At 43.9% G+C, this 14,879-nt stretch overlaps 1 protein-coding gene across 2 annotated transcripts; it reads left to right on the top strand.

Annotated features, from left to right (window-relative positions):
- Positions 1–10,489: 10,489 nt before the first annotated feature.
- Positions 10,490–14,172, top strand: LOC125540438 (receptor kinase-like protein Xa21). Of its 2 annotated transcripts, XM_048704055.1 has the most exons (3): positions 10,490–10,851; positions 12,595–13,186; positions 13,383–14,172. In XM_048704055.1, exons 1-3 carry the CDS (start codon positions 10,516–10,518, stop codon positions 13,751–13,753), a joined length of 1,299 nt encoding a protein of 432 aa, XP_048560012.1. In that variant the 5' UTR covers positions 10,490–10,515; the 3' UTR covers positions 13,754–14,172. The 2 variants fall into 2 exon arrangements, with proteins under 2 accessions (XP_048560012.1, XP_048560011.1); XM_048704054.1 differs by having other exon boundaries at positions 10,490–13,186.
- Positions 14,173–14,879: the final 707 nt, after the last annotated feature.

Raw genomic sequence — 14,879 nt, 5'->3', positions numbered from 1 at the left:
CTCGACCGCTCGACGACACTCTCGACATGCCCTTGTTCCCGATAAAAAAAAGAAGAAGAAGAAAAAAGAAGAGAAGAAAGAATAGAGGAGAAGAAGTCTTTCTTCTCCTCTTTTTATTCTTCTTCTTCCTCTTCTTTTTTTTCCTCTTCTTCCTCTCCTCTTCTTCTCCCTCTTCCCCGCCTCTCTCATGAATGTTCGCCGTCCCCCCCCCTCGACCCCTCGACGACCCTCGTTCCCGATAAAAAAAGAAGAGGAAGAAGAAGAAGAAAAAAGAAGAGAAGAAAGAATAGAGGAGAAGAACTTCTTCTCCTCTATTCTTTCTTCTCCTCTTTTTATTCTTCTTCTTCCTCTTCTTTTTTTATCCTCTTCTTCCTCTCCTCTTCTTCTCCCTCTTCTTCCCCGCCTCTCTCATGAATGTCCGACGTTCTTGACCCTCGACCCCCTAAACTAGTTCTCGACCCTCGACCCCCGAAACTAGTTCTCAACCCTCAACCCCCTTAATATAACTTTTCTTCTTCTTCTTTTTCCTTATTCCTAGATACATAAAAAATTTCTACAAATGAAAATAACCTAAAAAAATCATATGATCATCTATGAACAAATAAAACATCATTTGATCATCTATCATCTATGAACAAAAAAATCATCATATATATGAAAAAACAATACATCCACATACATATATCACTGGATATTCCATACATCAACATACATCCATATATTTAGAAAAACAATATGCATACATCATATCCATATATGAACAAAATCATCATATATGCCCTCTGGTATGGGCGACGACAGCGGAGGGGGACATGGCGGTGGGACAGGGCGGCGACGGCGACGGCGGCGACGGTGCTAAAGTGTGCGTGTGGGGACGGCGATGAGAAGGAAAGGGGAAGAGGCAGGGGCTGACTGCGCGAGCCCGGGGACGAGGCGAGCACGAGGGCGGCGCGAGCTCAGGGCGGCGCGAGATCGAGGGTGGCGACGGGGCAGGGTGCGGCGACAGGGCAGGGCGCGGCGATGGCGAGCGCACGGCGATGGGGCAGGGTGTGGCGACGGCAAGCGCGCGGGGATGGGGCAGGGCGCGGCGACGGTGACGACGACGAGGAGGAGCCTGACGGCGTCGGCGAAGGGGAATGGGAGAAGTTGGCGAAAATTTTGCAAGTGTGGGCTTATATAGCCACACCTTTGGTCCCGGTTCGTGCCATGAACCGGGACGAATGCCTACCTATGGTCCCGGTTCGTGCCACCAACCGGGACCAAAGGCCAATTTTCAGCAGCCCAAAGGGCGGGAAGCGGCGGCCTTTGGTCCCGGTTGGTGGCACCAACCGGGACTAAAGGGGGGCATTGGTCCCGGTTGGTGCCACGAACCATGACCAATGCCCCCTTTAGTCCCGGTTGGTGCCACCAACCGGGACCAATGGCCTTGTGCTGCCCCGCGCCCAAAAGTTTAGTCCCACATCGCTAGCTGAAGGGCGCCGGCACTTGTTTATAAGCGCTGGTGTGCCTCCCCATTCGAGCTCCTCTCTAATGCAGGCTTTCGGGCCTAAACTTGCTACTGCCTGTGGGCCTATTGGGCCTTCTGCGGGCCTGAATCCTGGCCCATGTAGGGTTTCTAGTCGTATTCAGGCCGTGGAGGCCCAGTAGGAGGCATTTTTTTTTGGTTTTTTCTTTTATATTTCGACATTTTTTGGTTTTTTATTTTTTTATTTCTACTTACAACTAAATACTTACAGTTTTTTAGTGATTTCTTTTTGCTTTTAGGTCACAAAAATTATAAACTTTCTGTTAGTGCCATTAGTTTTGAATTTTGAATAGTTTAAATTTGAATTTTTAAAAATTTGTGTGAATCACTAGTTTATGAATAACTTTACTATAAAAATAGAATTTTTTTTCTATTTATTTTTTATTTATACTTACAACTAAATACTTATAGTTTTTTAGTGATTTCTTTTTGATTTTAGGTCACAAAAATTATAAACTTTCTGTTAGTGCCATTAGTTTTAAATTTTGAATAGTTTAAATTTGAATTTTTAAAAATTTGTGTGAATCACTAGTTTATGAATAACTTTACTATAAAAATAGAATTTTTTTCTTCTTTGCTATTTATTTTTTATTTATACTTACAATTAAATACTTATAGTTTGATTTTAGGTCACAAAAATTATATTCTTTTTGCTATTGAAGAATATTATAGTTTTATTTTAGTTGATCGTAACATAATATTTTAATTGATTGTTTTTATTTTCATAAAAGTTTTGTAGTTCATTCTGTTTGCTATTAATTCATTCTTTGAGCTAAATGACTCTGAAATTGGAAAGCATTTCAAAATGAACTCTGAAAAGGTTGAAAGTTGGCATAGTATCATCATTTCACCCACATAGCATGTTCCAAAAAGTAGAGAGGGTTACGACAAAAACTTGATGCACTTCGTGTACAAAATGGACAATCACTTTCGAAGTATCAAAGTTTCGAACCATAAGACATGAAAGCATTTCAAATGAACTCTGAAAAAGTTGAAAGTTGGGATGGTATCATAATTTCACCCACATAGCATGTGCATGTACAAAACAGACAATGGTAGCATGTTCGTCTGTTACAAATTTGGCATGGTATCATCATAATAGTTGCGGGAGAAAGTCTTCACTTTTTCTTCGCTTGTGTCATTTGCTTATTGCGCCGTAACCATGGATAATCTTCATTGTTTATCAGGATGCTTGGGTCAGCCTTGACATTGAAGGGAGGAATTTCATGAAACTTTTCATAATCTTCAGACATGTCTGTCTTGCCGTCCACTCCCAGGATGTCCCTTTTTCCTGAAAGAACTATGTGGCGCTTTGGCTCATCGTATGATGTATTCGCTTCCTTATCTTTTCTTTTTCTCGGTTTGGTAGACATGTCCTTCACATAGATAACCTGTGCCACATCATTGGCTAGGACGAACGGTTCGTCAGTGTACCCAAGATTTTTCAGATCCACTGTTGTCATTCCGTACTGTGGGTCTACCTGTACCCCGCCGCCTAACAGATTGACCCATTTTCACTTAAACAAAGGGACCTTAAAATCAGGTCCGTAGTCAAGTTCCCATATGTCCACTATGTAACCATAATATGTGTCCTTTCCGCTCTCGGTTGCTGCATCAAAGCGGACACCGCTGTTTTGGTTGGTGCTCTTTTGGTCTTGGGCGATCGTGTAAAATGTATTCCCATTTATCTCGTATCTTTTGTAAGTCAATACAGTCAAAGATGGTCCCCTAGACAACAAGTACAACTCATCACAAACAGTGTTGTCACCTCTGAGACGTGTTTCCAACCAACTGCTGAAAGTCCTGATGTGTTCACATGTAATCCAGTCGTCGCATTGCTCCGGGTGTTTGGAGCGCAGACTGTTCTTGTGTTCATCGACATACGGGGTCACCAAGGTAGAGTTCTGTAGAACTGTGTAGTGTGCTTGAGACCAAGAATATCCGTCCCTGCATATTATTGAGTCTCTTCCAAGAGTGCCTTTTCCAGTCAGTCTCCCCTCATACCGCGATTTAGGGAGACCTATCTTGTTAAGGCCAGGAATGAAGTCAACACAAAACCCGATAACATCCTCTGTTTGATGGCCCATGGAGATGCTTCCTTCTGGCCTAGCGCGGTTACAGACATATTTCTTTAGGACTCCCATGAACCTCTCAAAGGGGAACATATTGTGTAGAAATACGGGCCCCAGGATGACAATCTCGTCGACTAGATGAACTAGGACGTGCGTCATGATATTGAAGAAGGATGGTGGGAACACCAGCTTGAAACTGACAAGACATTGCGCCACATCACTCCTTAGCCTTGGTACGATTTCTGGATCGATCACCTTCTGAGAGATTGCATTGAGGAATGCACATAGCTTCACAATGGCTAATCGGACGTTTTCCGGTAGAAGCCCCCTCAATGCAACCGGAAGCAGTTGCGTCATAATCACGTGGCAGTCATGAGACTTTAGGTTCTGAAACTTTTTCTCTGGCATATTTATTATTCCCTTTATATTCGATGAGAAGCCAGTCGTGACCTTCATACTGAGCAGACATTCAAAGAAGATTTCTTTCTCTTCTTTCGTAAGAGCGTAGCTGGCAGGACCTTTATACTGCTTCGGAGGCATGCCGTCTTTTTCGTGCAAACGTTGCAGGTCCTCGTGTGCCTCAGGTGTATCTTTTGTATTCCCATACACGCCCAAGAAGCCTAGCAGGTTCACGCAAAGGTTCTTCGTCACGTGCATCACGTCGATTGAGGAGCGGACCTCTAGGTCTTTCCAGTAGGGTAGGTCCCAAAATATAGATATCTTCTTCCACATGGGTGCGTGTCCCTCGGCGTCATTCGGAACAGCTAGTCCACCGGGACCCTTTCCAAAGATTACGTAGTGTAAATCATTGACCATAGCAAGCACGTGATCACCGGTGCGCATGGCGGGCTTCTTCCGGTGATCTGCCTCGCCTTTGAAATGCTTGCCTTTCTTTCGACATTGATGGTTGGTCGGAAGAAATCGACGATGGCCTAGGTACATATGCTTCCTGCATCTGTCCAGGTATATACTTTCAGTGTCATCTAAACAGTGCGTGCATGCGTGGTATCCTTTGTTTGTCTGTCCTGAAATGAGAGCGAGCCAATCATTGATGGTCATGAACAGCAACGCCTTAAGGTTAAATTCCTCCTGTCTGTGCTCATCCCACGTACGTACACCATTTCCATTCCACAGCTGTAAAAGTTCTTCAACTAATGGCCTTAGGTACACATCAATTTCGTTGTCGGGTTGCTTAGGGCCTTGGATGAGAACTGGCATCATAATGAACTTCCGCTTCATGCACATCCAAGGAGGAACGTTATACATACATAGAGTCACGGGCCAGGTGCTGTGATTGCTGCTCTGCTCCCCGAAAGGATTAATGCCATCCGCGCTTAAAGCAAACCATACATTCCTTGGGTCCTTTGCAAACTCATCCCAGTACTTTCTCTCGATTTTTCTCCACTACGACCCGTCAGCGGGTGCTCTCAACTTCCCATCTTTCTTTCGGTTCTCACTGTGCCATCGCATCAACTTGGCATGCTCTTCGTTTCTGAACAGACGTTTCAACCGTGGTATTATAGGAGCATACCACATCACCTTCGCAGGAACTCTCTTCCTGAGGGGCTCGCCGTCAACATCACCAGGGTCATCTCGTCTGACCTTATATCGCAATGCACCGCATAACGGGCATGCGTTCAGATCCTTGTATGCACCGTGGTAGAGGATGCAGTCATTAGGGCATGCATGTATCTTCTCCACCTCCAATCCTAGAGGGCATACGACCTTCTTTGCTGCGTATGTACTGTTGGGCAATTCGTTATCCTTTGGAAGCTTCTTCTTCAATATTTTTAGTAGCTTCTCAAATCCTTTGTCAGCCACAGCATTCTCTGCCTTCCACTGCAGCAATTCCAGTACGGTACCGAGCTTTGTGTTGCCATCTTCGCAATTGGGGTATAACCCTTTTTTGTGATCCTCTAACATGCGATCGAACTTCAGCTTCTCCTTTTGACTAATGCATTGCGTCCTTGCATCGACAATGACCCGGCGGAGATCATCATCATCGGGCACATCGTCTGGTTCCTCTTGATCTTCAGCAGCTTCACCCGTGGCAGCATCATTGGGCACATCGTCTGGTTCCTCTTGATCTTCACCAGCTCCCCCCGTTGCAGCACCACTGTATTCAGGGGGCACATAGTTGTCATCGTACTCTTCTTCTTCGTCGTCTTCCATCATAACCCCTATTTCTCCGTGCCTCGTCCAAACATTATAGTGTGGCATGAAACCCTTGTAAAGCAGGTGGGAGTGAAGGATTTTCCGGTTAGAGTAAGACCTCGTATTCCCATATTCAGTGCATGGACAACACATAAAACCATTCTGCTTGTTTTCCTCAGCCGCATCGAGAAACTCATGCACGCCCTTAATGTACTCGCGGGTGTGTCTGTCACCATACATCCATTGCCGGTTCATCTGCGTGCATTATATATAATTAAGTGTCCAAATTAATAGAAGTTCATCATCACATTAAAACCAAAGTGCATACATAGTTCTCATCTAACAACATATAGCTCTCCAGAGCATCTAATTAATTAAACCATACATTGAAACTATGTAAAACATTTCAATGCGAAAACAAATGCGATCATAATCGCAACCAAGGTAACAATTGATCCAACGGCATAATGATACCAAGCCTTAGTATGAATGGCATATTTTCTAATCTTTCTAATCTTCAAGTGCATTGCATCCATCTTGATCTTGTGATCATCAACGACATCCGCAACATGCAACTCCAATATCATCTTCTCCTCCTCAATTTTTTTTATTTTTTCCTTCAACAAATTGTTTTCTTCTTCAACTAAATTTAACCTCTCGACAATAGGGTCGGTTGGCATTTCCGATTCACATACATCCTAGATAAATAAAATCTATGTCACGTTGGTCGGCATAATTTTCATAAATAATAAATGAACCAATAGTTATAAAGATAATATACATACCAAATCCGAATCATAGACAGGACGAGGGCCGACGGGGGCGGATACCAAAAGCATCGCACTATATAAGATGCAATAATAAATGTAAGAAAATGATACAAGTATCTATCTAAACATACAAGTAAGAATATTTTTCCTTTCAGAAAGAAGATAAGAACAAGAGGCTCACCACGGTGGTGTCGGTGATGAGATCGGCGCGGGTGATCGACGGCGGTGAAGACGGGGACGGGGCGTGACGGACCGCTAAATCTAGACAAATCTCGAGGAAAATGGAGTTTGGAGGTCGAGCTTCGAGAGGAGAAAGCTTAAGTAGTGTGGCTCGGGCATTCCATCGAACACCTCATGTGCATAGGAGGTGAGCTAGAGCACCACAAAGCCCTCTCCCCCTCGGCCAGAAAAAACAGAGCACTGTGCTCTGCTCTTGCGCGAGGGGGTATATATAGGCACCTCATTGGTCCCGGTTGGTGACATGAACCGGGACTAAAGGGGAGCCTTTGGTCCCGGTTCAAGCCACCAACCGGGACCAATGGTGGTGTGCCAGGAGCGAGGCCCATTGGTCCTGGTTCATCCCACCAACCGGGACCAAAAGGTCCAGATGAACCGGGACCAATGGCCCACGTGGCCCGGCCGGCCCCCTGGGCTCACGAACCGGGACCAATGCCCATATTGGTCCCGGTTCTAGACTGAACCGGGACTAATGGGCTGACCCGGCCTGGACCATAGCCCTGTTTTCTACTGGTGTGTGTCTCATCAATGCGTGTCTTTTCTCTCTGCCTATGTTTACTATGGGTTTTTATCGCCTTTCAGAGGGGACGCGTGGTGTTTTTGATAGACATAGAGGGGAGTTTTATTGGAATGTTGTGGACAACCGACGCAAATACCGGCTGGTGAAATGGAAGATCATCTGTAGGCCCAAAAAAATTGGGGGATTGGGCATTTTGAATACCTCCGTGATGAACAAATGTCTTATTATCAAGTGGTGGTGGAAAGTTCTTACCTCTGGGCCTGGGTTTCTTTGGTTCTCTCTTCTCAAACCTAAATACTTTCCGCATTAGCACCCTTTTTGCCTCCGCCTCGGGTGGTTCTCAGTTAATTTGGGCGTGATCTACTCAAAGTGTGCGATGATTTCAGGGCTCATGTGAAGTTTGTGGTGGGTAATGGCGGTTCCACACGCTTCTGGTTAGACTGGTGGTGTGGGGATTCCACTTTGGTAGTTGCCTTTACGATGTTATTTTCGTATTGTTCTTCTCTGAAGATCGCAATCCCTGAGCTCTCCCACGCTAGCTTGGACCTGAGTTTCAGGAGATCCCTCTCTCCTGAAGAGTTGGGCGACTAGCACCGCCTCGCTGCCATGTTCCATGTTCTCTCATAGGAGGATGATTCTGTTACTTGGCCATATTCCTACTCTGTTGGGTTTTCAGTAAAATCTTTATGTTCGAGGCTGATCTCGGGCTGTACTACATCTAAATTCAAGCCTGTGTAGCAAGCTGAGATCTCCCCCTAAGATTAAGATTTTCGTGTGGCAAGCTATTAGGGGTTGGTTTCTTGCGACTGATCAAATTTGCAAGCGGAATGGGCTTGGTTCTAACCTTGTGCCCTTTGTGCAGCCTTTGAGGACTCGAATCATATATTTTTTTAGCCGGGTGCTGCATCCGGTCTTGGATGGGTGTTTCGTGGGCCCCCAATTCCTTTGTCGAGCTCCGTTCGTTATCGAATGGGCTGCAGGGGCAAAACAAACGCATGTACAGGGTTGGGTTCTCTGCGTTATATTGGGCGATTTGGACTACTATAAACAAATTTACCATCGAACATATTTTCACTGGCAGACCGGCTGCTTACTTGTTTAAAATGTGCATCTTCCTGCAGCAGTGGAAATTATTGACTAAGGATGTCGATCGGGACGCAATGGAGGTGCTCATTTTCAGAGTTCGGGCTTCTGCTTCTTCTTTGTCTAAGTAAGACAGTGACGCCCAGACACAATTGCCGTTGTGAGACCCGTAGGTTGATGTAGGTTGTTAGCATGCGTGCCTTGTTTTGGTTTGTTTGTGTTGGCCTGCGTGCCATGAACTATCCTGGCCTGCGTGCCTTTCCTGTTGGTTTTTCGGTACTTTGGGTGCTTCTCTGGTGCTCTCTGTCGTTTGTTTGGTTGCGTGTTCTTTTTCAGAATCACATCCTTGCAAAGTGGAACATCCTCCCATCCTTGATCCAATTGTAATCCCACAAAAACTTTTTAATATGGACAAAGTGACGGACATGCATTGTATCACGCGTCATCAGTAGGGATAATCAGAAGTAAACTTTCCAAGGATGTGATTCTGAAAAAGAACACGTACACTGATTGAGACCAGGAAACTGTAGACAAACAGTACGCGCGCCCCAAGGACGAACTTACCAATCAAGCTGCTAGCCGGAGTGCTCAACACGGCGTGGAAAAAAGGATTACTCCAGCCCACACGATCCCAAGACCCAAGACCCAAGACCCAAGTCTCGTCTGTCCAGCTCAACATCAAAGCTACTGACCAGGGTGCCCAGCCCAACACCGCGTGGAAAAATGGATTACTCCAGCCCACACGCTCCCAAGACCCGAGCATCGTCTTCCCAGCCTGGAGAAGAAGGCAACGATGACTCGGGACAGAAGACTTGCGATTTAGACTCGAGTGGTGGTGAACCACATTGCCAACTGGTGGCGGGGCTGCCGACCACGGCGACAACAAAAGGAGTACTCCAGCCCACACGCTCTCGTGTCTCATCTACTTCAGTCAATGTCACGAAGAAGCATCTTATGGAGGCAGGACGTCTGTCCAAACCATTCTTTTAAATAGCTGTCTTTGTCAAATAGCGACAGTCCTTCAAATAACCTTTAGCCGGCTATTTTAAAACTTTTTCGGACAATTGTACATGAATCATATAGCCTATCATTTAACGGCACCTTGCTCAGACCGCTATAGGGGGGCTATAATTGGATGGCTATTTAAAACTTTGGTCCAAACTTGTACTTCTTGTCCTATTGGGCTAGTAAACCAAGGACAAATTGGCAAACCACGGATGTGAGGGGTGTTTTGACCAAGAGAAGACAATACATCATCTGTTCCTTCCTCGCCCATTTGCCACCCTGATATGTGTATCATCCATGTAGCCTTTGATTGACCTCCACCAGATAGCATAATGAATATTTTTGGGAACCGGTTGGTAGAGCAACAAATGGGAGATGACTGCATGAGCTATGTTCAACCAGTTTGAATGATGGCCAACCAATGATATAATCATATTAGCTGCCAATAGTGCCCTTGTGGGTTTAGTCACTTTGTATAATAACTCCTTGCTACATATCTTACTTTAACGAAGATGGTTGTGTGCATCATCTGATTCAAAGGCCGAGGGGTTTTACCTCCTTTTTGAAAGAAAAAATATATAATTGGTACCACTAGCTAGCTAATTCAAACTATGCCAGGTTGCTCCTACTTATCATCACAACAAGCAAAACATATGCTCATTGAGAAAATTTGCATCCTAATCATACCGTTAAATGAAGATTTCCTATGAGATTATCGATTTTTTATCCCACGTGATAAATAGAGTTACAGTCGTCATGATGCCATGTAAAAGTAATTATGTATTTCTACTTTAAAATTTACAGACCTCTACGGATGACTTGTGCATGTGTGTGTTTTTCCATCAGATTTTGGTATCTTTCATGTTTTGTGCACATGTGTTACATCAACATGCAAGTAAATTTTTCTTTTGTAACTTTCAAGTAGGTCTACAGTGCTAAAAAAAATACCTTTTTAGTATCTAGCTAATGTTATAATGGAAGTCCACAAAATTAAGATCATGAAACTTACTCGATCAGGTCAACTCCCATAAGAAGTCAAGTGTAGTGTAGCCTCTTCACCTTCAGCTTTTTTCTCTATTTATAACATCCCTTGTATCCTGGCTAGAGAGTCATGCATGCCACATCTAAGTAGCGCCCCAATTTGTTCTCATGGCCAGGGTATTAGTATTTTTCTGCTTCTTCTCCTTGTCGTGCATATGCTCCCATGCTCGGCTCCCTCCCTCTCCAAGGAGCAGCAATGCCACGGCTGACGAGCTCGCACTCCTCTCTTTCAAGTCCATGATATCCTCCCGCTTGCTGGATTCATGGAACACGTCAAGCCACTACTGCAGCTGGCCAGGGGTTGCATGCGGCCGTCGTCACCCTCACAGGGTCATCTCGTTGCACATGGGCTCCTTCAATCTGTCGGGGCACATCTCACCATTCTTGGGCAACTTGTCCTTTCTCAGAGAGCTTGACCTCCGCGACAACCAGCTCATCGGGCAGGTACCTCCAGAACTTGGCCGTCTCGGCAGACTTCAATTGCTCAACTTTAGCGCGAATTTTCTCCAAGGCGAGATCCCAACTGAGATTGGTGCCTTGAAGAATCTGTACATCTTGAACCTACAAGAGAATGGATTCTCCGGAGGGATCCCTCATTCTCTGGCAGACTTGCCGTTGCTCGAATTCTTGTTTTTATCCAATAATAGATTATTTGGCGAGATACCGTCATCTCTAGGCAACCTCTCCCTTATGCATCTTGATCTCATGGGTAACAACCTATCGGGACCTATCCCTCCATCTCTGGGAATGATGTCCAGCTTATCATGGCTCAGCTTAGGCTACAATAATCTAAGTGGACCGATTCCGGTGTCTATTTGGAACATTTCCTCTCTGATGGGTCTTAGTGTCGAGCACAATATGCTAGGTGGCACAATACCTTCAGATGCATTCAGCTCACTTTCCTATCTCGAGTTTATACTGATGGACAATAATCTCTTTCATGGACGTCTACCAGCCTCAGTAGCGAATGTCACTAATGTGAAGCGGCTCCAGTTTGGCCCTAACCTCTTCAGCGGCACTGTACCTGCCGACCTTGGAAGGTTAGGTTATCTCTTGTCCCTAGAGCTCTCAAGCACTTCGCTTGAAGCCAAAGAACCCAACGACTGGGAATTCATAACTGCGTTAACAAATTGCTCCCAGTTACAAAATTTGGAATTAGGTTCCTCCAAGTTTGGGGGTGTCCTTCCTTCTTCAGTTTCTAACCTTTCCACTTCGCTAAAACGTTTAGACCTTCAATCCAACACAATTTCAGGAAACATACCAAAAGATATTGGCAATCTCGCCAACTTAGAATATCTTGTGCTAGATAGTAACTCTTTCAGAGGGACTCTTCCCTCCACCTTTGGGAGCCTCAATAAACTTCAGCTTTTCTCTGTAGAAAACAACAAAATTAGTGGGTCAATTCCATTGACGTTTGGAAATCTTACAGAATTGATCAGTTTAGAACTCCAAGCAAATGCTTTTAGTGGCAATATACCAAGCACGGTAGGAAACCTGACCAAGTTGTTGACACTGAACCTTGCCAGCAACAAATTTTCAGGCCAAATTCCTATTGCGGTATTCAACATCTCCACACTTTCCCTAATTTTGGATCTGTCGTACAACAACTTTGAGGGATCAATACCACAAGAAATAGGGCATCTAAAAAATCTTGTAGAATTCCATGCTGAGTCCAACATGTTATCAGGTGAAATTCCTGTTGGCTTGGGTGAGTGCCAGCTTCTTCAGAATATCTATATCCAAAACAATTTTCTAAATGGTACTATCCCGTCACTCCTTAGTCAATTGAAAGGTCTTCAAAATCTTGACTTCTCGAACAACAATCTTTCAGGTCTGATACCTAGCTTCTTAGGCAACCTTAGCACGCTCTATCAACTAAATCTTTCATTCAATAGCTTTGCCGGCCAAGTGCCAACCTTTGGTGTTTTTGCAAATTCTTCGGCGATCTCAATTGAAAACAATGGCAAACTCTGCGGAGGCATACCTACTCTACATTTGCCTCCTTGTTCATTGGACATACCAAAGAAAAGGCATAGATTTCTTATAAGTCCTATTTCCCTTTCTCTCGTTACAACAATTGTTGTACTTGCATTGCTATGCAAGCTCTGCATAGTGCACAAGAAAAGCAAACAAAATATACCTTCCACAACATTCAGACAAGGCCTCCCAATGATCTCTTATTTGCAGTTGGCAAAAGCAACGGATGGTTTCACGTCAACAAATTTAATAGGTTCTGGATCATTTGGGTCAGTGTACAAAGGAGTCATAGATGACCAAGCTGAAGAAAGTACAAACCTTGTTGCAGTGAAGGTGTTGAAAGTTCACACTCCTGGGGCACTTAAGAGTTTCATTGCTGAATGTGAAGCACTAAGAAATGTGAGGCACCGAAATCTTGTGAAGATAATTACGGCTTGCTCAAGCAATGATAACAAGGGGAATGACTTCAAAGCTATTGTGTTTGACTTCATGCCAAATGGTAGTTTAGATGTTTGGCTGCATCCTTATACAAATGAGCAAACAGAGTGTATGTACCTAGATCTACTTCAAAGAGTGACCATACTACTCGATGTGGCTTATGCATTGGATTATCTTCATTGCCAAGGCCCTGCACCTGTTGTACATTGTGATCTTAAGCCAAGTAACGTGCTCTTGGATGCTGATATGGTAGCCCACGTTGGAGACTTTGGACTTGCTAGGATTCTTGTTGATGAAAGTTCGTTGTGCCAGCACTCAACGAGCTCAATGGGTCTTAGAGGAACAATTGGTTATGCTGCTCCAGGTTAGCCTAACATGTTTGCTTCCCACTTTTTATTTTGCTTGCATTCTCCATCGCTCGCTCTTTCTTTACTGAAAAAAGGATTTTGCAATCAAAAGTTGTGGTGTATTTCTAAAAACATCAGTATAATGTTGCAATGCGGATTTACAATTATTTGCATCCTAAAGGGTCTAATATTTTTTCCAAATCATCAATCCAGAGTATGGTGCTGGAAATATGGTGTCAACACACGGAGATATTTACAGTTTTGGAATTCTTGTCTTGGAAACTATAACTGCTAAGAGGCCCACTGATAGCAGATTTGGACAAGGATTGGGTCTATGTGAGTATGTCGAGCTGGCCCTACATAATAACAGTGTGATGGGCGTTGTTGACTCAAGGCTGCCTTTGGACCTCAAAAGTGACCATCAGACCGTTGATTATCATTCAAATAAGAGAAATGTTGATTGCCTCGTTTCAGTACTTAGACTTGGAATATCTTGCTCTCAGGAATCACCATCGTCTAGAATGCCAACACGGGGTATCATCAAGGAACTGAAGGCCATCAAAGAATCTTTGTCAACACAATGAATACTGTGAAGATTAAGCGTGTTAATGTAATAATTACAAATATTTTGTGTGGATGATATGTTCATGGATATCATTAAGCTCCTTTTCTTAGGAGCTGATTGCTACAGTGATATTCCCAACAACTTGTGTTGAAGTAGTAGCCTTCTGGAGTATGAATCAGAGTACGGGATAGTGGAATACGACGTCTGTTATGTTTAATTAGAATCATAACAGTGACCAGTTCATAAGCCTCGGGTTCATGATGACTTGCTGGTGTTGTAGTCTAGTAGAAGTTTAGTCCCTGATTTACTACTCCTACTTGTCAGTGATCATTCTTGAAAAACTAACTCCTTGTCAGCGATGGGAAATGTAATTAAGATACTTCATCAAGAGCTGAGTTAAACATGTTTTACCTTTTGACAGACTGAGATCAACTTCATTTCCTGCAGGTGTCCAAAACCGATGCTAAGGTCTGAACTCTGAAGCATCCTGCTTCGTCCCATTAAAGACTGAATCTCCATGGTTGAAACAGTTGTCTGCTAGATTGCAACTACTACTATGATCAGATGGAAATTAAGGATTGACTTAATCAAGTGATCATTGTAGTTTCGAGCGCTGGTTAACCATTTATTTTTCTTGTGAGCTAACTCGTTTCTGATTTCCGTTGACCTTTTGTGTTTCTCTTTCCACAATCTGTATCTGAACGATTGCAGATAAAGTGCATCTGAGGATGCAGAGCACTGATGTTTGGGAACTTTGTAAAAGTAAAATACTTCCGCTGGTAATATAGTTCAGCACAAGAAAAAGAAAAATCATTGGAACACCGTGTAATCTTTGTCCGTGGTGAATAGCGTTTGGGTAGTTAACTTTCTTTTTGAGAAATCATTTGGGTAATTAACTGAACTGGTGTAATGTTCTCATGATGTAAATGGCTGTAAGCCTGCAAGCGCCAATGAATCAAACCGACTAATACTTACATATAACGTACTCTACTTCACAAATTCAGATCAGATCAGAGTACATCAATCACCAACCACGGAATCAAGGCAAGGAGGCAACCGATTCTTCACACGGATTCAAAATGAAGTACGAGATGAGATCACTGTATGCACCTACGTTTGGATGGAGACGCCGCGCTAAAGGGAGT

This window comes from Triticum urartu, chromosome 2 (genome assembly GCF_003073215.2).
Source record: "Triticum urartu cultivar G1812 chromosome 2, Tu2.1, whole genome shotgun sequence".
Taxonomy (NCBI): Eukaryota; Viridiplantae; Streptophyta; class Magnoliopsida; order Poales; family Poaceae; genus Triticum; species Triticum urartu.
This window is presented reverse-complemented; position numbering and strand designations above follow the sequence as displayed.